Here is a 26,856-nt window from a genome sequence, read left to right as displayed (position 1 = left end):
CAACCCTCTGATGTCAAAGGTGGATTACATAACCACACATACTGTGTGCACATCTGTCACTTTTAAAGACCACATGGGGGCAGCATCTGGAAACTCTTTACACATGGGTCACGCTTTTATGAAATTGATTGCTTACTTTAAATTATAAAATCAGAAACAAATACTAGTGTATCACTTTAAATTTGTTAGCTGGCAGATAAGCTATGTTTATATATACACATTACAAATTAATTAATACATTTTCAATATATTATTTAGTAGCTGAAGTAAGCATATTTATAAATAATAAAACATTTTCAATTATACAGATTCTCAGTTTGGCATATATATTTCTTCTGTAGTGAGTATTTAACACATGTGCACATCTTTAAGTACATTGTGATAAATGTGCATACTCTAACATTTACTTCTGAACTTTAACATGAATAGGAATAGAAAATGAAAATTCTGTAATTGTTTTACACATCCTCTTGTCATTTCAAACCTATATGACTTTCTTGGTACCCAAATATTGTCATTTGTGTTTTGCTGAAGAAAGAAAATCACACAGGTTTATAATGACAACAGGGTGAGTAAGAAGTTTCATTTTGAAGGTGAACTATTCCTTAAACAACATTCAGGAACCTCCACTTCTATTACAAAGTTACTTGTTTGTATCTACGTAGTTTATTATAATGCTTTTATGTAGTATTTCACTTACTATAATGAACTAATACTTTTACTTTTAAAGCTTTTTTCATGTTTTTATAAAATAAATGTTTACAAGAGACTTGTGAGTTTGTTTTTGTAATTAACTATTAAAATCTACAGCATCACTTTATAATAAATACAATTTACGTCATAACAACAACAAAAACTATGCATTTATTACATTGCATTTGCCTTAAGCTTTTATCCAAATACTTACAATGCAAGCTATTCATTGTATGTATGTGTGTTCTCTGACACAGTAAGATAAAACCGAGCACTACAGCATTTACAGAGTTTATCTTTTGTGTTTAAGAAATATGAGGTAAAGTTGAGCAAACAAGATCACTTCTTACGAAATGGCATTGCTTCACAACTGCTTCTGTTTGTACTATAATGAACTTGCAAAGTTGATCTTGTCTTCTACAGTATATTTTTATATGCTTGGGAATGTCATTCATTTGACATTACAGCAAAAAATCTTTTTGTGTTTGTTGTTTGTGACACACTATTGACGTCGAACACAACTGTGCCAAATGCAAGTCAACCTTTAAAGCCAAATTGCTCTTCATTTTGCCAAAGTGTTGTAAGATGCTGCGAAAAAAAAACTTGTTAGATGAAGTAAGAGTTGTGTTTCTATCAAGCACCCTTAAAACACATTTTAAGAGTGTACTGATCTTTAACTGACTGATGATGTCTTGTGTGTTGTTTTTTCTTATGGCAACTCTTTTTGGACTCATCCAGAACAGTTAGTGTTGACCCCTCTTAGCCAGGACTCTCCCGTCCAGCAGGACCAGCCCACAGGCTCCAACATGCATTCTCGTGTGGCAGACAGGTTTGAGAAAAGTGAGTGCCTTCCCAAAGCGGGATACTGCCACCGTTGCTGCTTGGAGCGGTAGAGGTGCATGATAAACCACTTCCTTCAGCCTGCACTGCATGGGTGAACTAATAAAGCTAACTTGCACCTGCAGCGTAAATGGCTTAAACCAGCCTGAGATAGGTTGCCAGCTTTAACTGGTTTCCCCTGGTCCTAGCCGCCTTAAGAGGGTCTTTCAGCTTAACATCCTAGGCTGGGTTAAACTGTTTTTTTGTCAGTTGGGTCTCTACACAAACAGTAAGACATAATTCAGTTCCCTCAATTTTCTCACTTGAATAGATGTTCATCAAGAGATCCACCAGAATGAATGCATGCATTAAAAAAACTGTCCTTCTTGTGTGTGTATGCTATTTAGTTAGCGAGGGGTTAGACTTCCGATGTTTGCATGGCTTTTGCATGGTGTTGTGGGGCACTGACGTGCCTGTTGGAGTAGTGAAAAATCTCGCCTATACGGTCTGAGATAAACCCTGGTCAGGATTAGATGCAGGTGAAGTTGCAGAGCTCATAGAAAGAGGATTAGCCACCCTGGTCATGGCACCTGCAAGAGGCTTTCATTTCTCATTCACCTTTTCATTGTCATAGCAACCTGGGCTGCATGCGCACCACTCGTTGCCAGCCTTGGGGGCAACCGGTACCTGCGGGTCACCTTGGCAACTGGACTAACATGTCACGCAGAGGGCACACAGGGTCTAGGCGGGGCTCTGTATCTAATGGGTTTCCGAAATTCTGGTTGAGTGGCCATTTGTGAGCATGTGGGAATTAGAGATTGAAATAAGAATTAGAAATATAAATATTGATTATTCCGATACGGATGTATGAAAGGATAGATATGGTCATACTGTGTTTTTTATATGCTTGCGATTTTATATATTTGTAATTTAAATTAATGTGTAACGTAAGCTTCAAAGTATTGACTTCTTCACATATTTGTGCTGAAATTGTGTACAGAAGCAGTCACAGTGTTTATTCACAGAGAATGGTGCTTAAGGTTATTTATAAAATCAGGAGAAAAAATAATTATTTGAAGTTATTTCACTTCTGTAAATAACAACAAAGTTAATTGTGACCGTTAATTTAGGTTATAAGTGTTTTTATTCTTATTCTTTAATATTTCTTTTAAAAAATCAAAAAATTAATTATTTTTAATAAATGAGACATCTGATCATGCGATAATGGGTTATGTGGCTATTATTATATAGGTAGGGCCTATAATATCTACTGCAACTCAGTATTTAATATTGCTTTTAATATCAAACAATATTAGTATCAAAATATTGTCCTTGAAAAAAACGGTTAGCACTGCTGTACACTTATGAATAATTAGGAGCATTCTATATTTTTTGTGTTTGTGTTTGGTTCATTATATATTTGCTGTAGCGCTGTGCTGGTTTGCCGGCTCGCTGTCCTTTTGACCCGGTTTCAATCCCGGTGTGTAGCGGCAGCAAAATTTCTACACACAATAGAAGAAATCGACACCCGTTTGAACAGCGAGACTAACCCGGACTAATCAAAGCATAATGCGACGGAGAGATGGGCAGTGATATTGCATGCAATTGGAGATGGCCGCTGAATGAATGCATGCTGGTAAAGTGAGCATGGTTACAAAGGCGTATCGATGAATAATGCAAACCGGGTCTATTCATAATTTAAAAGCAAGCTGCTTTTTAGTGTTGAAAAGCTGGCTGATGGCCAAATGACCACACTCACCCCTCAGTGTGCTTAGGGTCAAACTCAGTTGTAGTTTTAGACATTGCTAATGACAAGCACTTACTGTATGTTGGTGACTTGTTAAACGGTGATATGCTATGTAAACATAAGTATCAGTTATGGATGGCTTACTATACTGAGGTCAAGAAATAAAATCACAGCTGGATGCTTTAGAGAGGCCATTTCAAATAATTTAGGACAACTGCAAAAGCATTTGTGCATACAATAGCTAGAATATAGTATTCATGATCAAAAATGAAAATTCTCATCATTTACTCGCCCTCTTGTCATTTCAACCCTTCTGAGTAGTTCTTGTAGTAGTTTTTGATGCTATGCATTTAAAAATCTTTGCTCATAGTTTTGTGTTTGCTGTTTTATGTCTCTAATATACTGTAGTTTTTAACTTCCCCTATCCTTCAATAAATTCTTTGGCTGCATTAGATTACCCACTGGTGTCAGATGGAAATCATCAGGTATCTTGGTTAAAACAAATTTTTCATTCATTTGCATTCTGGAAAGCGCTGCACACAGCACGCAAAAGCATCCCAAATTATTATTGTTATTCTCATTTTTTATTCTGCTATGCTTTTATTTTCAGATATCACAATGTTTTGAAGCTAAAACTGCCTTATTTATTGTGACGGTGTTGGCTGTATTTGAAGGAGACACTGCATCATTTATAATATGCTAGCCATATAAACTAAACAAACAATTTTGGTTTCTTCTTTTGTTATTTATTTAAGGAGCCAAAAAAATCTGAGAAACAATACAACTCAGTATTATCTCTGAAAACACAGGTTTGAATGATGTTCTTATCAATTATCATTAACTGGAGTCTTTGTGCACATGACAAACTTACAAGTTTCAGAATGGACACAGTGTATAGTGTAATTGCGTATAATTTACTGGACCGACATGCTGCTGATTCCCCAGTTCTGTGATGTTAAGCAGGTACTAGATGTTCATCTGCTTAGCCATTTGCCTTCATCTGTTGCTGGATAAAATTCAGGCCGCTCTTATGCGTCTTTTATCGATCATTAAAGTGAATCGCTGAGTAGGGAGTTGTAAGAATAATCGGAGAAAAGACCAAATGTGTAAGAGGAAGAGAGTTGATAGAGAGATATGAGATGCATAGTGAAAATGAATAATTTCTGATTCATTGGTCCTGGTCCAGAGTAGGTGCTACGGGGGAAATCTCATTACTTTTCACTCTTGGTGGACCTCTGTGGTGGACTTTGCTTTGTATGTTTATTTTATGAGGCGGGTCTGGTTATAGGTAACTAAACTGAGCCAGCAGCATGGTGTTATAGTACAAAGAGAGAAAAGGTGCATGCTTTTACAGTCACGATGTTTTAAATAGCTGGTGGGCTTTATTTTATGAAGGGGTCAGTCTGGCCTTTGACACATAGAAATGCAATATTTACATTCTGCACCTCAGATATATATATATATATATATATATATATATATATATATATATATATACATATACATATACAGTATATCGTCATCATATTGTTTACAAGCAAGAGTATCCTGCAAAATACGTTGTCAGGAATTAAGCATATGTAATAAATCCCTATCGTTTATTGTTTTGCATGGTTGACCAGGGGTTTGGTGTTTTGAGCAGTTCTGTAAAGAAGCTAACCCTTGTTCTACAAAGTCTCATGAGATCCACATTAATTCACAATGTCTATCAAAAAATTCTGCAGCCATTTTACCCTTACCTTGGTGTAAAGCATATCTCGTGAGCGTTGACGGAACAATATTTAGACATGACCCAGCATGGAGGTATATTTAAGCCACACCTTTTGTAGTACTACCTTCTTACCTGTCCTGTCGCATAAATTAGACGTGTTTTGTATTTACACATGACTTTTTACGGAAACTAGTTCGTGAAATATGTAAGATCAAATATTGACCATTTCTCAGAATATCAACTGCTCCAAACATTTTAATTCAAGCAACTAGGGGGAGCAAATGAAGAGGAAGCCATTCTTTGAAGGTCAATGAGCACGTTTAAATGAGCGACAATTGTGGCTCCGGACAGCTGTGGCCCTCCAGCAGTGCCTGCGCCTTTAAATGTAAGGCTTTTGTGTTCTCTGAAGGGGACGATGTAGACTAAACGCGACAGAGAAGAGAATCGTTGTCTGAAGAGAAACAATCTTCTGTTAGCCAACTGAAAAGACGGAGTGGAGCCATATAAAAACGTCTACATATAGCCCAAGGCGACCCAGATGACACGGTGGGACAGGGTTGGGGGCTTTTGGCTGGAATGGGAGAAGTGACGCGTGTAGTCCATCTATCCACGCCCGCTTTCGATCATGCACCAGCTGGGTAAACTCTCCTGTCACATCCAGACAGAGCCGTTATTTACCGAGCCTACATTATTTATTACGTGCGGAAAATATTCATTTGGCGATCGCATCTGTGCTGCGGCAACGTTTGAGAGAGAATCGCAGCGATCAGCGCGGTACGTGGATGCGTTTCAAAACCCAACGCTCGATGCGAGCGAGTGAGGTACCCAAATGCTGTTTACGCGAGAAGTTTAGGAACGCAGCCGTTTTCTCGTTTCCCTTTTTTCCGGCGCATCGCGAACGTACATGTGTTGTCCACCGAATAAAGAGGCTTTTATAAAGATAAACAAACGCACAATGTTTCTACAAAGGTGACAAGCTCGCGGTGTTTGCTGCGCCATTGTGCGCCCATCAGCACATTGTATAAAGAGACTCCCGTGGGCGTAGTGCGCGTGCTGTATGGGTGACGGAGCTTTTGCCCGTGGATGATGATGATGAGGATGATGATGGGCAAATTGAAAAGGGGGGGCGGTGCACGTACAACATCTAGCCTCGCATCAGAATACAGTAGTAGTGTTAGTGGCCAGCGCACTGAACTGTAAACCACATTTCTATGTGTCTTCTACCTCCTGTCTTCCACGCACACTCACGCTAGCCTCGCCTCTCTCCCATCACTCGAACGGCGCAGGACCCGCGTGCTCGGCCGCCGGCTACCGTAAGGCAGAGGATGAGATGAGCGGAACCACATCACAGGCGGACCCGATAGATGCCACAGCGCGGACTGTGCTCCTCAACCGACCCCAGACCACCAAATATTGTGACAACCATGTCAGGTATGTTCATTGGGTGATGCTTTAGTGGACGAAATATTTGATTTTACTACATAGGAAAATATGCCAGTATTATTAAACAAAGGTTTATTCTTTGTTAAAAGAGTAGAAAAACTAATCTATTATAGTTTTTCAATTGCCTTTCTTTTGTGATTAAAAGTATTCATTACATATTCGAGATTAATTTAATTTAGGCAAGTCCTTCTTTAATTATCATTGTACAGTAAACTTTTACGACGGTTTTCTGTCTGAATGTGTTGAATCCCTATACTTAGTCCACACCGGTTATTTGTCTTCTGCATATTAGTAGTACGTGTCAAAAAGAGAAAAAAACAGTTTAGCTTTCAGTTTTCAACTATTAATGTATTCAACTTTACTTAGCAAAACAAACCTGCTAAACTGAAGCCGCAGAGGGAAATTCCATGTAAACTCTATGCAAGCTGGCTTTGCGTGACACATCATTATGAAATATTCTGTGTGTTGATGACGCAGAGAAGCTTATTCATGCATTTGTGACCTCAAGACTTGACTACTGTAATGCACTACTTAGCGGTTGTCCTGCATCATCGATAACGAAACTACAGTTAGTTCAGAATGCAGCTGCCAGAGTTCTAACCAGGTTCAGAAAATACTAACACATAACCTCAATGTTATCATCCCTTCACTGGGTATCGTATTGACTTTAAAGCTCTTTTAATCACTTATAAAGCCTTAAACGGTTTAGCCCCTACCTACATAACAGAGCTTCTATCACACTACAGCTCATCACGCTCTCTAAGATCTCAAAACTCATGACTTTTGATAACACCTAGAATAACTAAATCCACCAAAGGGGGTCAAGCTTTCTCATACGTAGCACCTTAACAATGGAATAGCCTTCCCGACACAATTCGAGAAACAGACACACTCGCTAAAGATACATCTTTTCAGCCAAGCATTCACTTAATGCAAAATATGCTAAATAGACCACTGCATTTATTAGATATTATTTACTAGAATAATTTCACTTGTTAAATAAACACATGTACTGTGTTTTACCCTTTTTGTGTATTTTGTTATTTTTTATTTTCCCCTGTAAAGCTGCTTTGGAACAATGCACATTGTGAAAAGCGCTATATAAATACAATTGAATTGAATTGAATTATAGCTTCCATTTAAGTAAATTACTACATCCATGCTTTCTGAAAGTACCTCAATGTTGTATTTGGGGCTGTGGTCTTTGGTCCCAAAAGTGAGATTTCTAAAGAAAAAACTATTAAATCAGTTTCTGTGTATTTGAGGTTAGTGTTTTTGCTAGGAGGAGTCAGTGAAATTCTGATGATGATGAAAATATTTCTTCAACAAAAGGAGGTTTATGTACCATAACTCGATTGATCTCCTAAGTCACTTTCATATTAGTAAAGGATGAATTGGTGTACATACAAAAAAGTCTAATCCACACTTGTTTAAAACTGATTTCTCAGTACCGACACGCTCACCCACACACCGACAACATTCATCGATTTGCCAGTTTGATCCGAAGATTTGATTCTGCTCTAAAAGGCTCTATTTTGGTTCCTGTAACAACATTAGGGCGGACCTAGAAAACCGTATCCAGTTGTTCATTGGTTCATTTCAAGAATTAGCCGATAATGTGAAGGCCTGACCTTCCACTCATTAACCTTTCTGGCATAATGCCTTCCTCCATCGAGTCTCCATAAGATTTGTTCAGATCGCATTCTTATTCCTTTGTCTTCATATTTTATTTACAAACCGGCTTCTGCTTCCAGTGGCACTGGTGTCAACTGGTGAGCTGTCCATCACAGCGTAACCAGAGCAACAAATCCAGAAGTACACAATAATAGTTCAGGTCCGTGGCATGGATCATTTTGACAGGCGTGACTGCTGTATCATCCATATCGGTCTTGTATGGGGGGTGTCTTTCAGACCGGAGACCCCCCTGAGCGACAGCAGGGGTCAATCTGTGGCCAATTTGAATATACTAATTCATGGAATAATTAAATCCTGTGGAAAACCCCGTCTTTAAGGTAATCCCAAACACGATACAGCATAACCGTGGTAGTGTGGATTACCGTGTGGGTGTGATTAGGCCTCTGAATGTTAATGAAGGGGATCGGATGAATTGTTTCAGGCGCTCTTGATGTCAACGATAACCTGCCACACTTCCAGGTCAGCCTGTGGGTGTGTTAGGCTGTAAACTCATCCCAATGAGCCCAGTAGAGTGTCATGTTTACAGAAACCCAGAAACCCAGACTTGTGATCACACAAGTACACATGTTGTTATATGGACACATCAAAACAATTCACTTCTACAATATAGACCTCCTAGTGGGTACAAACACAACCACGGAAACAAAAACCTGCTGACTAATGTTTAGATTTATATAGACACCTCTGGGACGAAGGCAAATTTGTGATCCTGAGTATATTTTTAGCGATTCCTAACAGCTATTTTAATGACCACAAACATTTACCGCCACTATCAGCTATTCAGGAGTTACTTAGGGGTTCGATCGATAGAGACAATTGACTGACACTATGAGAAATAGCCTTTCTAACAGCTCAGACACTTATTTTGGGCTTGTTTATCTAAATATATTGTGGTGGGAAGTAATTTGTCAGGCGTTTGCGAACGAAGGTGTTTGTTTGCCATTACCAAAACACCTGCAAATGCTTTTTTTCGAGACACCTGACTGGAGCTAATCCAAATGAGTGCTATTAAAGTATATATAGACATAATGAAAAAGGTTACAAGGGGAGAGAATAATACATTTAAAGAGATAATTAGATTTTTCTCTCTTCAGCACGGCTAAATATGGGATCCTCACGTTCCTGCCGCGCTTCCTGTACGAACAGATCAGACGAGCAGCTAATGCTTTCTTCCTCTTCATTGCTCTCATGCAGGTACGATACTTGGCACGCTTACATAAACACATACAGACATTTTTTCAGACTGCGTATGCTCAGTTTAAGGTCCTCAGAGCACAATGTTTACTGTACACAGTGCCAAAAGGGCCATTTTGAGGATGTCTGAGAAGCCAAACTGCGTGTGCTGACTTTGAATTCATTTGTCAGTGGATCCATTTCTGCATTATGTCTGTGTTTGCTCTTTTTGGAAGTGGTCTACTATGGCACTCTCACCCACAATTTGCTCTGTGTTTTGGCCTCTACATGATCCAACCTGTCAGGCCAGTATTGCATCTAACAGAATGCAGGTTAATCGGGAAATCTCCTGAGAACTGTAAAGAAATGCCTGGGTTATATTTCACTCAACGTCACGCAAAAAAATGCTTTGTATTCTGCTTAAATGTCTTAATATGAAAAAGGCAAAAAAAACATTCTTATTTCTTGCTTTTGATTTTGAGGTAACGTGAACTAAACATTTCCTCATGTCTCTAAAATTGCGAAAGGTTTTTTTCAGGTTTTGGATTTTAAATCCGAGATGAGAATATCCATCAGCACATGAAAGACCAGGCACATCATTTTACCACCTAGGTACTTAAGTTTATATTAGTGATCTGTATACATTTTCAATTGCAGCAAATTCCTGACGTCTCACCGACGGGTCGCTACACAACACTGGTACCTCTCATCTTCATTCTGACTGTGGCTGGGATCAAAGAGATCATTGAGGATTATGTGAGTATTCTGCTCAATAGAGCACTGGATTGACCTGAAAATGTCTAGTCTTCAGTAACATGTTTTAACAACGAGCGCATGTCTTTATAATACGATTTATATTTTGAAAGCTGAACACTGATGAGGTGTCTGTTATTGTGTTGTTGCAGAAAAGACACAAAGCCGACAACACGGTGAACAAGAAAAAGACAACAGGTTGAGTATTGCTAAATATATCCAACATTCAAAATCTCTATCCGTCTATCATTTAATATGTAGTTTTATATTGTGATATATATGTACATGTTGAATTCCTTTTATAGGCACGTTTTTCTAACGGCCATAATTGAGATTTTTTTTATTTGATTGACACCGACTTTTTAATGGTGTTTTGTATCTGCCTGTTGGGAAATAAATTATCTGTGTACATTTGGCAGGTGGCAAATATAGCCCCTATATAAAAAATAATTTCTGACACTAGTGTGTCATCCTGTGTTTATATGGTGATGAATATTCTGATGTTATCATTTTCCAGTTCTGCGTATTGGAGCATGGCAGACCATCATATGGAAGCAGGTAACCGTTTTAACTTGTTTTCTTCTCTAAAGATACTTTCAGTTTTGTTTTACCATCTGCTTATTTAAATTGACCTCTGTACCCTTTCTTACTGTTTATATCTCTCTTTTAGATTTTTGTACAACCTCCTGTGTTTTGCCCACACTTTCTTTTCTTCATGCGCTGTGTTTTCTTTTTCTCCCTCCTCATGCTGTTGCAATAATGCACCTGCCCACTAGGTGGCAGTTGGAGACATAGTCAAGGTGACCAATGGCCAGCATCTCCCGGCTGACATGGTCATAGTGTCCTCCAGGTCAGCAACGCTGTGTTTATTCGTGTGTGTATCTGTGGGTTTGTTGTGCTGTATGTAAGATTTGAGAAATTATTTGCATGTGGTTTTGGGTGCTGTAGAGAATAAGAAATTGTCTCTAATATGTGGCTTTGTTCAGACAGCCTGTGGATATAAAATATTGGGGTCTCTTGCTAAATCGGTTTAGTTGTTTGTGCTGGAAAAATTTTAAATGCATGAAGTCAGTTTACAGTTGGTTTAAGCTCTCAGCCTGGTCGAAACCCATCTATAACCAGCAAACAGACAAACAAGCCAGCCTAGGCTGGTTTAAGTGGTTTTGTTTTCAGCAGGGTTGAAATCGAATTAAAATAGGATTTTTCTAAATGTGTTTTAGTCTAAATGGTCGGATTGAATTTCAAGCAATTTTCTTGTCATTCTCCGCACAGCATGTTCATAGTGGAAATGAGCGAACACAAGTTTTTTTCTGCTAACTTCTTCCCTGTAACTGAAGTATTCACACTGAATGCTTTTACATGCACAAAATAAACGGATGCTTATAAAAAACATGTTTTCATGCATATCAATAAACTGGCTACGCAGAATACCATGTTTACATGGAAGTTTGCCAGGTTGCTCGCGTACAGTGACATCACCGCTAGCAGTCCCGTTTGAGACTTTTACTATTGCCCTGTCAGACATGCGTACATAAACTAGGAGAAAACAGGTAAAGGCGTTAACATGCATCTCGAAATCTGAGTAATGGGAAAAAACTGCCTCCGCCGAGCTCTTGCCTATGCCGTTTATGATCTTTCCCCAATAACAGAAAACCGTTTTACACGATTACACAACCTTACTTGTTATCAGCCTATTAAGCATAATCAAGGTAAGACTGTGCATGTAAACGCACTCATTATTGAGTAACAAAGTAGTGCACATTTTACAAACAAGCATATGCATGTATGTGAAAAATGCAACACTTGTCATCTCATGTGGTTTATACATTTCTATTTGCTCTTCAAGTTGATGTCTGCTTGGATTTTGAAAAGAAAATCATTCTGCAGTGCGCTGACGCCACATAGACTTACCAAATATTGATCATGCGGTCTGAACAAACAAATCAGATTTCTGAGTGCATGCTAAACAAAGCATATAAAATATCTGTGTGTTGTGTTTGTTATTGTGTGGCGATGTTGTGAGTTTACATAGTACTGCTGTATATCTCACAGTGAGCCTCAGGCCATGTGTTACACTGAAACATCGAACTTGGATGGAGAGACCAACCTAAAGATCCGACAGGTCAGCTACACATCAAAAAAGTTTGATTTTAAGTATAAACCCGCCAGGAAGGCAGGTTATTTCATTATTATGTGTCTGTGCTTGTTTGTGTGCATGTTACAGGGTCTTTCACTCACAGCCTCTGTTCAGTCTTTGGAAGAACTGATGGCTTTGTCTGGTCGTCTAGAATGTGAGGAACCAAATAGACACCTGTATGACTTCACAGGAACACTGCACCTTGACAACCAAAAGTGTGTAAACTAATGATCGCACTGCACATACACCTAGACATATACATATACATGCTGATCATTGTGTGTTTTATATTACAGCCCAGTTCCACTTGGGCCGGATCAGGTGTTGTTACGAGGTGCCCAGCTTAGGAATACACAATGGGTTGTGGGAATTGTAGTGTACACTGGACATGATTCCAAACTAATGCAAGTAAGTATGAGGTTACAAAGAAGTGTAGATCTGTACAGTAAGGATGAATTCAAATCAAGGTTATTATAGTTTATTAAAACTATTTTAATAATTTTGAAATGGACAATTTGCAATTGTCCCAATTTTTTTAAATGACCTCTTTAATGCTGCTTTAATAGTGGCTTAAGGCACTTTTGTTTAGTCAAGCTGTTTGTGAGCATTAATGTTATGCTATTGTTCTGCAGAATTCCACTAAAGCACCTCTTAAACGCTCAAATGTTGAGCGGGTGACAAACATGCAGATTTTAGTGTTGTTCTGTATTCTTCTGGTCATGGCCCTGGTCAGCTCCATTGGGGCCGCCATATGGAACAAACAACATACGGACGAGGCTTGTTGGTACCTTTCCCGTGCAGGTGAAAAACACGCGGACACAAACAACAAACTCCACTTTGCCATTTCACCCCCTGTAGATATGTATTTAAAACAATTGTGGCTTTTTACTCATTAGCAAAGCTAATGCTTTGACAAGCTTGCATAAATTAGCATTTTCTCTCTGTTTGTGTAGGTGACATCTCCTTGAACTTCTGGTACAATCTGCTGACCTTTATCATCCTCTATAACAACCTGATTCCCATAAGTCTACTTGTCACACTGGAAGTGGTCAAATTCACTCAGGCTCTCTTTATCAACTGGGTAAGTCCGATGCTAAATGTGTGCCTGTAAGGTCATGTATAGTGAATAATGAGTGCTTTATGTTATCCTTGTGTTTCTGTAGGACGTTGAGATGTATTACGCTGAGACAGACACGCCCGCCATGGCACGAACGTCCAATCTAAATGAAGAGCTCGGCCAAGTAAGCGGAAGCTCCGCCCATTCACTTTTACAAATGTTTTATCCTTGGTCCCAACTGACTTTCTTGTTTTTTCCTCAGGTAAAATATCTATTTTCTGACAAGACGGGAACTCTTACCTGCAACATCATGCACTTTAAGAAGTGCACGATAGCTGGGATCACATACGGGTAATTGTATCGTTCGATAAACCAGCATTATCTTTGTTCTATTAGCGTGTATTGATCTGTTGCTTTGTGTTTGTATTTTTGTTTGGCCACTGATCTATAATTCTGTCTCCAGGCATTTCCCAGATCTGGAGTGCGATCGATCCATGGACGACTTCAGGTCAGATTCTGGTGATTCGATTCACGTGCTGTAACGTGCCCAAAGTTGCACAGGTCTAAGTAGATAATCCGTCTGTTATATCTCTTTCTCTACGTTTTAGTCACCTTCCCTCTACAAGTCACAATTCTACTGAGTTTGATGATCCTGCACTTATACAGAACATCGAGAGGAACCATGTAAGAGTTATTCAGCAATTCTCTGTTGTATTTCAGATTAAAACTTTCTGTGTGTAAAGTGTTCATAGACTTTTCTTTCTTTGTAGCCCACCTCACCTCAGATTTGTGAGTTTTTGACCACGTTGGCAGTTTGTCATACGGTTGTTCCTGAGAGAGAAGATAACCAAATTATCTACCAGGCTTCCTCACCAGGTGTCATAACTTACAGCCTTTTTTTAGCAAATGTCGATATGTCATTTATGATTTACTGAAGTAATGGTGTTATTTTTTTTAATGACTTAAATGGATTCTATTTAACAGTATGAAAGTAGCATGATAATGTTGACATATTTTTCAGATGAAGGAGCTCTGGTGAAAGGTGCCAAAGGTCTGGGCTTTGTTTTTACTGCAAGAACACCTCATTCAGTGATCATAGATGCGGTTAGTGTGAGATTCACATCATTAACATTCATCCAAAGATGTCTTTCAACTGTATTTGTTTAATCTTCACATTTCGTGTTTATTTCTCAGAGAGGAAAAGAGCAGTCTTATGAACTGCTTAATGTACTAGAATTTTCTAGGTAGGCATAAGCTTTGCACTCACACTGACACACACACACCGGTGCAACATCACATAAAACACAAATTTTATATCTTTCATATAGCTCCAAAGACCTTCCACAGGGGGGTTAAGTGTGTTTGTTTTTTACAGCAATCGCAAAAGGATGTCAGTGATTGTGAGAACACCAACAGGCAAACTGCGGCTGTATTGCAAGGGAGCAGTGAGTATTTTATATAATGTGCAGATCAAAATACACATAGAATATACATGTTCACATGGCATATATATATATATATATATATATATATATATATATATATATTGCATTAATAAACTTATTGTGAATTCTTTTGGTAACAATAATCACATAGTAAAAGTCTGTATTGTGACAGCCCTTCATGCCAGTGTTTTCTTTGCACAATTCGATTGATGTCATGTATTTTAGGATAATGTAATCTTTGAGCGTCTGAATGAGGCGTCGCAGTATAAGGACCTAACTGTAGTCCACCTGGAACAGTTTGCTACGGAAGGTAAAGTTCTTAAAAACTGTTGTCTTAGCTGTAGTTTACCTATCCACATCCTGTTTGAACTCTTGTTTTGTTTCGTGCAGGGTTACGGACTCTCTGTTTTGCATATGTGGACCTTGAGGAGGCAGCGTACCAGGAGTGGCTGAAGGAGTATAATCGTGTTAGCACGGTGATAAAGGACAGAGCTCAGAAACTGGAGGACTGCTATGAACTCATAGAAAAGGTACTTGATATACTTCAAGGGTGTCACTAGAGAATTGTACTTTATTTGTTCAAGGGTCAGATAGGGATTGTTTAAAAAGCACTTTAGACCGCAGGAGTCTAGACAAAATATTCCACATTTCATTATTCTGGCCATTAAGCACTTGTTTTCTTTAAAGGGGTCATATATCACGGCTAAAACAAATATTATCGTTTGTTTTAGATGTAATGCAATGTGTAAACGATTTAAGGTTAAAAAACGTGGTATTTTCCACATACCATGGATGTTTGTATCTCCTCTTTGCCCCGCCGCTCTGAAAAGTCAGGTGTGCTATGATTGGGCAGTTAACCAGTGCGTAGTGTTTGGTTGAATACTGTGAGCATGTGATGGAAATGTAATGCCTCTTACCATATCTGGAACAAAAGGTTCCGAAACAATTGTACTGACAGGTACGCCGATCTAACGTGTATATACATTTGGGCAGTCTTAGTAAAATCATACCACAAACTAACGTAGATTTGTGGGGGTGTGGTTACATGAGATGTTTCATGCAGGTCCGGGTGAGCATTCGCATTTAGATAGAGTGCATCTTTTGTCCCAACCCTTTCATTTTAGCAATTTTACGTGTTTAATACATGCATGTGCAACTTATAATACACCAAAGACATAGAAAAACATGTAGTCGTGCCATAAAACGGACAGCTTGGACCGATCTAAAGTAAAGACGGAAACTGATGATTATGAAATGTTTAGAGTGCATGTCTGTTGGCTTCATGGATTTATTCCCAATGGCTCCAGCTGCAATGCTCTGACTTGACAAAAGGGGGCACTGTAGCAATACTGCACTTCAGGAGACTCATCCTGCAAATGATGATTCTCTATTATATGTGTGTGTTTCAGGGCTCTGGCCCAGATAAGTAGTCTTAGGAGGGGTTGATACACCACAGCGAAGATAATTACCTTCACCAGTCTGCCAAGAGCCTCATAAAACCAGAGTCAACAACACTGTTGTGTTACCTCCACACACACACACAGAAATAGTCCAAAACTCCCTAAATATTTCCCTGCGTGCACGTGCTCACACTAGGGGTGTGGGAAATGATTGGAGAGGGTGGGGAAGTGAAGCATAGAGTGGGATGTGACACAGAAGAAAGTATGTGTGGAAGATGGTTAAGGTTTCAGGTTGTCACTTTATCTGAGTGTAGTTACTGAATCTGTTTGCTTTTATGTTTTAATGGACTGTGCTAAAGCAAGCATCACAGTTTCTGTTCCCTGAGTGTTGAATTTAGAAGTATAAAAACCATTTTACTATACATGCTGTATGAAAAATGATCTTGTTAAGAGGTGCAGGACATTTCCAAGGAAGGTGTGCGGTTGCTTGACTAGGAATGTAATCCAGCTACTTAAATATCAAAACTCCAAGGGATAGTTTACCTAATAATGAAAATTCTTTCATCAATTACGCACACTCATATTATTCTAAACCTGTATGACTTGTTTTGCAGAACACAAAATTTGACATTTTGAAGAATGTTGGTAACCAAACAACACTGACCCCCATTGACGTCCATTGTATGGGCACAAAACCACACACGAAATCCGCAAATGTCGAAATATCCTCTTTTGTGTTCTATAGAAAAACAACAAGAGTGAATAAATGGGTGAATAAATGATGACAAAATGAACTATCCCTTTCAGACTTTAAAGGCTCATATGCAAACATGGCTTTTTTATTGTTGTTCAGATTACAAGAAAACACTTAAAATGTCAATTAAAAAAACTATTCACCATCATATGCGATTTGAAATGTGTTTTGTTAAAAATGTGTTCATCTTTCTCATTTTACACGCACACAGAACCTGCTGTTGCTTGGGGCCACTGCTATAGAAGACCGTCTGCAAGCAGGAGTTCCAGAAACCATAGCAACACTCATGAAAGCCGACATCAAGATCTGGGTCCTGACCGGAGACAAGCAGGAGACTGCTATTAACATTGGTATGTGTGTGTGTGTGTGTGTGTGTGTGTGTGCATATACAATTATGCATAAATATATTATAGCTGAGGTGTGTCATTTCTGCTCCAGTACTTGTGATTTCCCAGACTTACTATATTTACATTTCTGCATTGGTTGCACTTAATCATAAGTGTTCCCTTAAGCTACATACTTTTCATTGTAGCATTCGAAAAAAACCCACAGTATTTTTAAAGGCCTGACCAGTTAGGTAAGACAAACACAAAATCAAACAGTCACTGATCGGAAACGTTGAGACTTCCAGGGTATCCAAGAGACTCGGAAGGACATACGGAAAGGCAGTCAGACGGGCGCTACAGACAGACAGCTCGAAGTAAAGTAGGTGGGAGTTGAGATAAATCAGTGGCCAGCATGGTAGACCCAGCAGACAGGGATTAGTGGGTAATGACAGATCTACAAAGAGGTTAAGTTGTTGTTGGGGCGTGTATGTGTGGCTTTGTGTAACGCTTCTAATGTAACTCTCTTTATGCGTCTCAGGTTACTCCTGTAGGCTGATCGCACATGGCATGTCGCTCATCATTGTCAACGAAGATTCCCTGGATGTGAGTATATATTGTGCAGATTGATATATGTGTGTGTGTGTTTCTAGGGGACATTGGGTGGGGTCAGGCGAAAAAAGTGTGTGTCTTTGTTCATGTACAGGTGAAAGTAATTAAAGTGTCTGGTGTCATCGTTGAGAACATGATGAAAGTGGTTATGGATCATATAGAGACACACACACACACACATACAGGAGAAGACACACGTTATGACTTCAAAGCAGAAGAGGAGCACATACACGTATAATAGGCTGTAATACTATATGGCAATGTTTTTACTTTTTGACGACAATCGATATAGACCAGTAAAGTCCAGAGGTTGTTTAACTACAATGGCAATGTGAATATTTCTAATATGAATATTGAGTATATTAACCAGCACATATGCACATCTCACACTTTTTTACATAGTTGCGGTAGATCATATTTCTCTCTGCAGTTTACGCACACACACACACACACACAAAGTAAACCTGGAAGGTTAATTACTTTCAGGGAGAGATAGTCATACTCGGAAGCTTGTAGATCTCGCAAGAATAATCCACCAGACAGCAGAGCATCACACAGACTGAGATTGAGCAGAACGCCGGTAAAGAAATCTCCTGGGAAGGACAGAGATTTAAGATTATTCGGCATGGGAGTCTTATTCCAGACCTTTCTTTGTTTACAATGAAACATGATAATGCTTTTAAAATGCAGTTTGCAAATTTTGGCCCGCGTTGTTTTCAGTTCTTCTGTTTGCTAAATTAAATCAATATGTTTTGACGTCGAGATCTAGTGTTAGATAGAGGCTTATAAACAGACAGCACTTGATATAGCAAATATTCAGCTGTGTTATAAATACAGGTCAATATAATACATAATAGAACTGCAGAACAAAATGTTTAAGGACACAATTTATCAATAAAACATTGTATACTGATTCATAAGGCACCCTGATGCAAAGACTAGATAGACCTACTTGCGGTGCGATTCACGCGAAAAATCGGAACTTTGTCGAAAACCGCTTTAACCAATCAGGAGCTTGACAGATTGATAGGTGCTCTGTAGGTGGAATACAGCGCCTGTAGTAAGTGTCCTGGAGGGAAATCCTCCCACCGACACTGAACAACAGGTCATCGTACTGGGGCCTGCTCAGTCGGAAGTCCCGCTGAAAGCGGCCGTCATCCGAAGGATCCGATGGACCCAGACACAGTGCCGAACGAGTTAATACTGTTTTTCAGCCTTCCATAGCACATAAAGTGTAGCTATGTTTTACACAACAAAATCCATGTCCGCCATTTCGCAATTAGACGGGGGCGGCCTGCAGGAAGCCCCTCCCATGACGCGAATTTCACGCACGAATGAAGCGAGTAAACTCAAAATGTTCAAGCGTCCAACTACTTTCGTTTTATTCGCGCAAGTCGCTTTTGGTGCGAACACTCTATTAAAGTGTTCCATTAATACAAATCGCAGCCCATTAAAGAAAATCAATAGTACACCAATTGTCCCACCACATTGTTGTTATTTAAAGAATGTTAAATGGCTTTTTATTCACACGTTTTACAGTTAGTTAAAAGCTTCGCAAAAGATTGACGTTTAAAAGAGATGGGCGGCACTGTTAAATCTCTAAAAGAATTCTGTTATCTTACAGTGCACTTTAAATAACCCAGGATACCTCAGACGCAACTGGGGTGAGCGTAGTGTCATAGTTTTGTGTGTGCGTTATTGTGTTGAAGATGCAAAGGGAGTGTGTGTGACAGCTGCTGTTTCGTGTAGGAGAGAGACTCACATTTGCACCAACATATCACAGTCGTCCTTCATGATTTCTATCACCCTCTCTCTCTCAGACCACAAATAAGTACATCATAGTGAATTATCGACATGTTGACCGAGTGATTGGTTGAGTTTTGCTCCTGTCATACAACACCTCTGTCTGTCAACAGCTCCCAAATTTACCGGAAGAGAGTGTGCGTTGGAAAGCATGTGTGCGTGCGTGTTGAGTGAGGAGTAACATGATCTCCTTTTGCCGCTTCATCTCGTCAAAACAAATTCTGGCAGCAAAGCCTCCTGGGTAAACACGATGGCTTCTGACTCAAACCCTGTGACAAGTTCCATCTGTCACGCTGCTGTGACAAAAACACACATACACACACAATCTCATTCAGACAGCTGGTGTCCTTGTAATACATGCGGACTAGTTCTACGCCAAACGTTCAAGTTTCTCTCTTTCGCTCCTTCAATGGTCCACATATATTCCCGCGTACTTTCCCAGACACACACACACACTCTGAGGTTTCTGATCGGTCTGATAGGCTCAGTTCCATGTACCATCAATCTCAGCGGTCCCCTCTTCTGTCACACTGCTTGCATTACACGACTTAAAAAAACAATCTTACTGTACTCGCCATTAATCATACACACCAGCACACACACAAAACTATGCTTCTCTTCCTGTTTTCTCTATGTAACGCAAATACAATACACAGCCCAGTTTACAGTACATGTGCAAGACGACCTACATGTGCAAATTAATTTTGTATTTATAAATACAAACACATACACATGAATACATGTTTAGGAAATATTTACATGTATTTATTTATATTTACCGATAATTGAAATTATATAGAAATGTTTTTTGACACGGATGATTTTTCTTAAATATATGCATGTATGTGTATATATGCACAGTGTGATTAATCGCAATTAATCGTTTGACAGCCCTAAAAAATTATTTTATAGTCCTGTGCCTTCCACAGAAGTCATTTTTATATTAGGATGTGAAGAGACTTTCAACCAGCATAACAAAAAAAATTCTGGAAAGATTCATCTACTCTAACTTTAATGTCTCCCTTACTGTGTGTGTGTGTGTGTGTGATTTCTGTATGAATGGAGAATGTGATCTGTGATATGTCACACCAAAGGGGCTATTCTCCTCTACTCATACTCTTAAGTATAAATGTGATAAGATCCCTTTCGCAGGAACCGGAGAACACAACAAAGCCGCAGTGTGTTTGTGTGTGTAGAGTAGTTTGTATATGTGCTTGTTAGTGAGAACATGCACTTTATTCAGTTCCCAGCTAAAACATGTACGGAAAATAACATTTAGCTTGGATCATGAAATGCATTCACAACTGATATTTTATCAGGAATGACACATAAAAATGTACATCCAAACTAGGAGAATTCTGAGAGTTCTTATTCATAATTGCTATTGCACTCTTAAAAGGAAATCATGAAATAACTTGGGTGTCATCTGGGCATCACCAAGTGTATACTCCTTCCTTTCTGTCAATCAAATATAATTTAAAATCTTATCAACACTGGAATCTGAAAACTGAAGTTTTTTGTATGATGAACCAATGGGACTTTAAAATTAGTAGCTGTCATTTCAATGAATGTTCTTAAATCTTAAATGACTCCTTGGGCCAGAGTAGTGTTGTGTGTAATATTTAAGAGTATCTAGTGACAGAAATGCAATATAACATGCATTGCATTAACATAATTTATGTATAAAGACCTAACATGATGAAGCGTTTTTATTACCTTAGAATGAGCAATTTCTATCTTATTACACCGCGGGTCCTCTAGCATGAAATTCACCATGTTGTTTCTACAGTAGCCCTAAAATGATATTTATTTCGGCAAAGAAGCGAAAACGTGACGACATCTTAGTTCTGTGTCAGCCGCCGTAGCGCTTCGAAATGGAGGGGTGGAGTAAGCCGTTGGTTGCAATTCACAACCTCACCACTACATGCCGCTAAAACTCCACATTGCTCCTTTAACGTTACCATGAACTGGGGAGCTGGAAATCTGTATTACAGTATGAATAGTATGTGAGATAAGTGTCTCATATCACAGGAGAGCCGTTTGTGATATTTCTCACTCGATTTTATTCTTTTTTAAAGCTGAGAAACTTGCATGCAAACACAACGTATGCAGTAAGAGTTGTTATGAAACAATTTTACGGCATGGTAGTGCAGTGCGTCCCAGTTCTCGAAAGTATACATATTCCATCACCTAAGATTGGCAAGTAAATTGTTTTAACCTCTGACCAAGGAGGTTTATAATGCCTAAAGAGAGCTGTTTGTTACCCCTACCATACATCTCAAAGACAGCACAGAGGACACGATTTAAATTATGAAGCCTTTGCAAGCGAGTTATAAATAAAAACACACTATAAACAAGTCCATTTCACACTATTAAGTATCCTTCAAAATTGGTCACTGGTATTAAATAAAACGCAATACTACAATTTAAATAGCTCAGCAGAGACAGATGCATGTTTTGTTAGTTTCTTATAAACTCAGTTTTGTATAAAAAAAATTGCATTCCCAAAGTTTTGGCAAGCCTATGGTCAATTAAACTAATGGCTTCAGTTTGCTTTAATGTGAAGTGAACTGTGTCTGTGGTTGACTGGTAGATAAAACTGTGGTGACACTTGCCGATTTCCATGGACACGGCACGAGATTTGACTGGCAGTCTTTCAGCTTATTAGCACTTCTGTGTTGAATCATGAGGATGTTTACTGCAACGTGAAGCTAATTGCTGACACACACACACAAATACACAATCATTTAAGAAGCCATTAATGTGGTCATTTAATTGTTAAATACATAACAGTCCCATCAGGCCCGGAGAAAGTTCAATAAACTCACACCGTGGAAAGAAACACATTGACTTCCTGTCTGAAGTTCATAAGTTAATACTAAATCAAACCAGCCCTAAGTCTTTTGTGTTAAAGACAGCTCTGTCTTTAATAATAAACTTAAAGTTAGCTGGGTAATGTAGTTGTTAATAAATTACCAGTAGCAGTTTTTAAAGGTCTGCGTACACACACAAACGCACCGTCGTTACATTATCACTCTTATTTCTTTCATTGCATTTGTTTTTCTTTCCCTCGTGTATTCCCGGGAAAGGTGAAAGGCAAACAGGAATCCCTAAATGAAAAGATAAACACACAAAACGTGTCCGGATGAGCTGAGGAGATGGGCTCTAGTTACTTAGCTATGCTGTTGGCAGATCTTAGCGCAGTTTGTTTGTACAGATTTATTATCACACAGATTAAAATCAAGATATTGATGTATAGAAAGTAAATTTATCCTGTGTGATACACAAATGCTGACTTCAACATCTGCGGCCGTTCGCGTGTGTGTGTGTGGCCGCGCCTTGTTGCGTGCTGTGTCGTCCACATGGTTCTCATTAAAGAAAGAAGGATGTTTGTTTTCTCTATTAGTGATTCTCTTGCCATTATCAAGATCTCAATCAAAACTGCCTGGAACCACGATTCAATAAACACACACGCACGTATTTCATGTTGTCATTTTATCTATGCATGTCTTTCTGTCCCATGCATGCTCGTGCATTCATGCATTCGCAAACACGTACAGGTTTACCTGCTTATCTACAGTATGTGAAAACATTCCATAGACTTTTTGTATACTGAAATCAAACGGACCTTAACTTTAAAGGGATAGTTCACCCAGAAATTTTTATTCTCATCATTTACTCGCCCTCAGATTGTTCCAAACTAGTAACCAAAACAGATCTCATCCCCCATTGACTCCTAGAGTATTTATTTTTCCTACTATGGCAGTAAATAGGGGGGAGATTTGTTTGGTAAAAAACATTATTCAAAATATCTTCCTTCGTGTTAATCAGAATAAATAAATCTATACATGTTTGGAACGACCTGAGGGTGAGTAAATGATGACAACATTTTCATTTTTGGGTTAACTATCCCTTTAACAAAGACTTATGTAATTTGTACATACATATTACATATACATATTTTTATTATATATCTCATGTTCACGCTCTCTCTCTCTCTCTCTCTCTCTCTCTCTCTCTTTCCCCCTATCTCTTGCTTTCTCTCTCTTCCCATATAAAGTTCTTGTTGGCCAACAGTTCATGCTTTCGAGTCCTTTAAGGGCTTAAAGTGTCTCGTGTGACAGGATGATGTGTAACAGGTGTGTGTGTGACAGAGAGAGAGATTGTGGTGCCAACAGCCCCACTTAAAACATCCCCTTCAACTTCCTTTGGCATTACAGTCTTGCCCTGATATGTGTGTGTGATCCTTGCGTGAGAAGTTTTTTTGATGTTGGTGAAATAAAAGTACGAAAAATGTGTGCTGACTTTCTTTCTCATGAAGGGATTGGGATGTAGTAATATATTGAGTTAAAGAAACTAAATTGAACAAATAAACATGTAAACATGTGTAGTTTGGTTTAGCGTTTTTTAGCATGTGTGGTTATAAATCAGGTTGTTTTCATGTATCCAGGCAACCAGGGAGACACTAACAACTCACTGTTCCTCGCTGGGTGACTCTCTGAGGAAGGAGAACGAGTTGGCACTCATCATAGATGGACAGACGCTCAAATACGCCCTCTCTTTTGAAGTCCGTCAGGCCTTTCTCGACCTCGCTCTGTCATGCAAAGCCGTCATCTGCTGCAGGTATATATACCCACACACACCTATTTTTGTAAATAGGTTTGTGTATGCACATGTCAATAAGTGGGTATGGTCAACTCACTAGCAGCATCCCTGTATGTTAATTACTCTGCACTTGGGACTGTGTGACGAAGAAACACAGATAAAAACACAAATCAAGCGGACCCACAACCGAATTCCATGTAGGAAATTTATATTTAACCCTAAAATGAAATATATTATAATGTGAAACAGATTTTTAGTCATCCTGTCCATCCCTATTTGCCACATATAAAGTTTAAAGACCCACTAAAGTGCTGTGAAATCTGCAGCTTTATTCATAATTGCAGGATGATGTCATAAAATTGTTGATCCCTTTCAGTGCAAGTAAGAGACTGTAAGTATTGAATACATCTTGTAAATATTCATTTTGTTAATGTTTTGAATGATACTAGTTTATAGAGATCCTTAAGGCTACCATATTTTTACTAAAAGCCAAATAACTTTACTTTTGATTTCATGGGGACTTTAATGATAAAGCACAATATTGGCATAACGCTCATGTTTATCATTTATATTATGCTGTTTGTTAACAGCGTTATTCCAAATATTTTGTGTTTGCCAAGAAAGAAATCCATACAGGCTTGGAATGAGTTGAGTGTGATAAATGATGAAAGTTCAAAAAGGTTGAAAATGAAAGGTTTATGGTTCATATCAAAAATATATTATTTTTGATTACTCAACATCAAACATAAAACGTGCAAAGGTTGTGACATTATTGAGGCATGTGAGATTACTGGGGTCCGTTTTTTAGGGTATATTTTTTCTCCGAATAAAAGAAAAAGCTGAGAAGCAGGAGACTCGAGCAAAAATTTTTATTTGCACTCCTAATCTATTTTGCCGCTTACTTTTCTTTACTGTGGGTGTTCTGGCAGGCAGCGAACATGTGTATGTGTAAACAAAAAAATTACCCTTTAATTCTAAAAAGAGCGATTTTTACTGCATGTGTCTGTATGTGTGTACGTAAAGGTTGTGTCTTGCCCTGGGTGACTTAATAACTGTTGAAAATAAAAGCTTGGCTCCCAGAACAGAGGGGCTGTGGAGAGGTAATGTAATATACTGCGTGCAAATGTCAAACTAATGACTCACTGTCATTATACACACACACACACACACACACACTGTTACACACAGGTAGACAATACGGTCATTCACATTCACACAGTATTGTTGAGTACTGTGAATATTTATAATCTGAATATAAGTGGCACGTTACGCAGTTTTGATTCAGCGATAAAGCATGTTTCCATCTGTCGTGTCAGGGAGGGGAGTAATTGACTTGCTGTTGCATGAAGTCCATATCCGGACTTTGGTCTCCAAGGCCCTACAAACCTGCTTAACCAACCTCTCCTCCCTCTCCAGCACCCCCCACACTGTCCCAGAACTCCTCAGCGTGTTTGTGTGTTTTAGAGAGAAAGCTCCATGCGTGGTTTCCGGAGTTCACACTCTGTTTGTTTATAGAGCTACTTTAACCTTCTTATTTTCTGCTCAATTCCACCATGAAGAACATTAGCCTGCCTTTCATCTGTGTGCTGCTTTAGCAATCCCCTACACTGACTGTGATTGTGTAGGGATGGAGTTAGAGTGGAAAAAGGGTGGAATCTATCAACATGATGACAAGAGAAAGTGGTTTGCGGAGGATTTGTCTTTTCGCTGTAGAGTTTCGATTTTTATGACTATACCATGCCTGCGCCATTAAGAAGGTCATTCATCTCTGTACTAGATTGTGCTCTTCTGGCCAAATTTTTAACTTTGTATTGCAGTACTTCTAATGTTACTGTTTTTCTAAGATGAACGGCATGTGTTGTAGCTTTGGATAAAAATGTCTGTTAAATGAATTAATGTGAATCTTTTATAAATTTTCCTGGAAACTAAAATTATATCCCACCTGTCATAGAGGTTTCCGTAGAGTTTATTCGTTTTTCATTATTACAGCTCTTTGATTTAAAAGGAAGACGTTTGTTTTCCTCAATTTAGCTAAATTAGATTTCATCCAAATCCCAGTGCGCACACTGTCTGTACTCTTTATATTAAGAGATTACTCATAGGAACCAATGTTCTCACGGTGAACCTGGATATATATTTAAAAATCTCCCGAAAGAAATTACTATTTTCAAGCCATGCATCTTTTCTACAATCCATTGGATGAGATGTTTGCCTTGTTAAAGCAAAAATTAAAGGCGAAAAAGTATTAACTGTAATGTCTCAAAGACATCAGGGAGATTAAATAGACAGCTGGAAACTTCTGCTTAGGTCTCCTGTGTCTCAGATATTTCCTTAAAGAAAGAACCATATGTCGAACAAAAGTCTCTATCAGAGATTCAGAAACGTTCTCAACAATGTCACAAACTAAGCTCAATCTGCAATGAAATGAAAATATTACTGAAGATTTGGTAACACTTCGCAGTAAGGTTGCATTTGTTAACAGTGGTTAATGCATTAGCTAACAGCAACTAACACTGAGAAATTCTTCTATAAGATTTATTAATGTTAGTTAATGCACAGTGGAACAAGAAATGCTGACAAACTATATTAATAAACTCCATGTTAACTACCTGAAAGATAATTATATAAATTACATGAATACAAATAAAGTCCAAGCTCTTGACTCTGTCAGTAAAGACTTAGTTAA

General features: G+C 38.6%; 1 protein-coding gene across 7 annotated transcripts in view; it reads left to right on the top strand.

The window, feature by feature from the left end:
• atp8a2 (ATPase phospholipid transporting 8A2) overlaps nt 1-26,856 on the top strand; it is a 42,521-nt gene that overhangs the window by 1,930 nt on the left and 13,735 nt on the right. For 2 of the 7 annotated variants that reach the window (XR_013788297.1, XM_079487851.1), the window contains exons 2-25: nt 6,224-6,401; nt 9,203-9,302; nt 9,939-10,037; nt 10,187-10,232; nt 10,552-10,592; nt 10,811-10,884; nt 12,087-12,156; nt 12,259-12,386; nt 12,468-12,579; nt 12,804-12,972; nt 13,125-13,252; nt 13,335-13,412; nt 13,491-13,579; nt 13,692-13,736; nt 13,837-13,912; nt 13,999-14,104; nt 14,250-14,332; nt 14,423-14,472; nt 14,604-14,673; nt 14,899-14,983; nt 15,064-15,203; nt 17,039-17,177; nt 17,692-17,756; nt 24,016-24,188. Coding sequence is in view for 5 of the 7 variants with exons in the window: in XM_079487851.1 (XP_079343977.1) it covers nt 6,224-6,401; nt 9,203-9,302; nt 9,939-10,037; nt 10,187-10,232; nt 10,552-10,592; nt 10,811-10,884; nt 12,087-12,156; nt 12,259-12,386; nt 12,468-12,579; nt 12,804-12,972; nt 13,125-13,252; nt 13,335-13,412; nt 13,491-13,579; nt 13,692-13,736; nt 13,837-13,912; nt 13,999-14,104; nt 14,250-14,332; nt 14,423-14,472; nt 14,604-14,673; nt 14,899-14,983; nt 15,064-15,203; nt 17,039-17,177; nt 17,692-17,756; nt 24,016-24,188 (2,344 nt within the window). In the remaining 2 variants the exon portion in view is untranslated. Of the gene's footprint in view, nt 1-5,114; nt 5,356-5,403; nt 5,609-6,223; nt 6,402-9,202; nt 9,303-9,938; nt 10,038-10,186; nt 10,233-10,551; nt 10,593-10,810; nt 10,885-12,086; nt 12,157-12,258; nt 12,387-12,467; nt 12,580-12,803; nt 12,973-13,124; nt 13,253-13,334; nt 13,413-13,490; nt 13,580-13,691; nt 13,737-13,836; nt 13,913-13,998; nt 14,105-14,249; nt 14,333-14,422; nt 14,473-14,603; nt 14,674-14,898; nt 14,984-15,063; nt 15,204-17,038; nt 17,178-17,691; nt 17,757-24,015; nt 24,189-26,856 lie in introns of those variants that run through there. The other 5 variants (XR_013788298.1, XM_079487852.1, XM_079487854.1 and 2 more) reach the window with 4 other exon arrangements.

This window comes from Barbatula barbatula (genome assembly GCF_947034865.1).
Source record: "Barbatula barbatula genome assembly, chromosome: 23".
Lineage (NCBI taxonomy): Eukaryota > Metazoa > Chordata > Actinopteri > Cypriniformes > Nemacheilidae > Barbatula > Barbatula barbatula.
The sequence above is the reverse complement of the archived record's forward strand: the minus strand, read 5'-3'. Positions and strand labels throughout refer to the sequence as shown.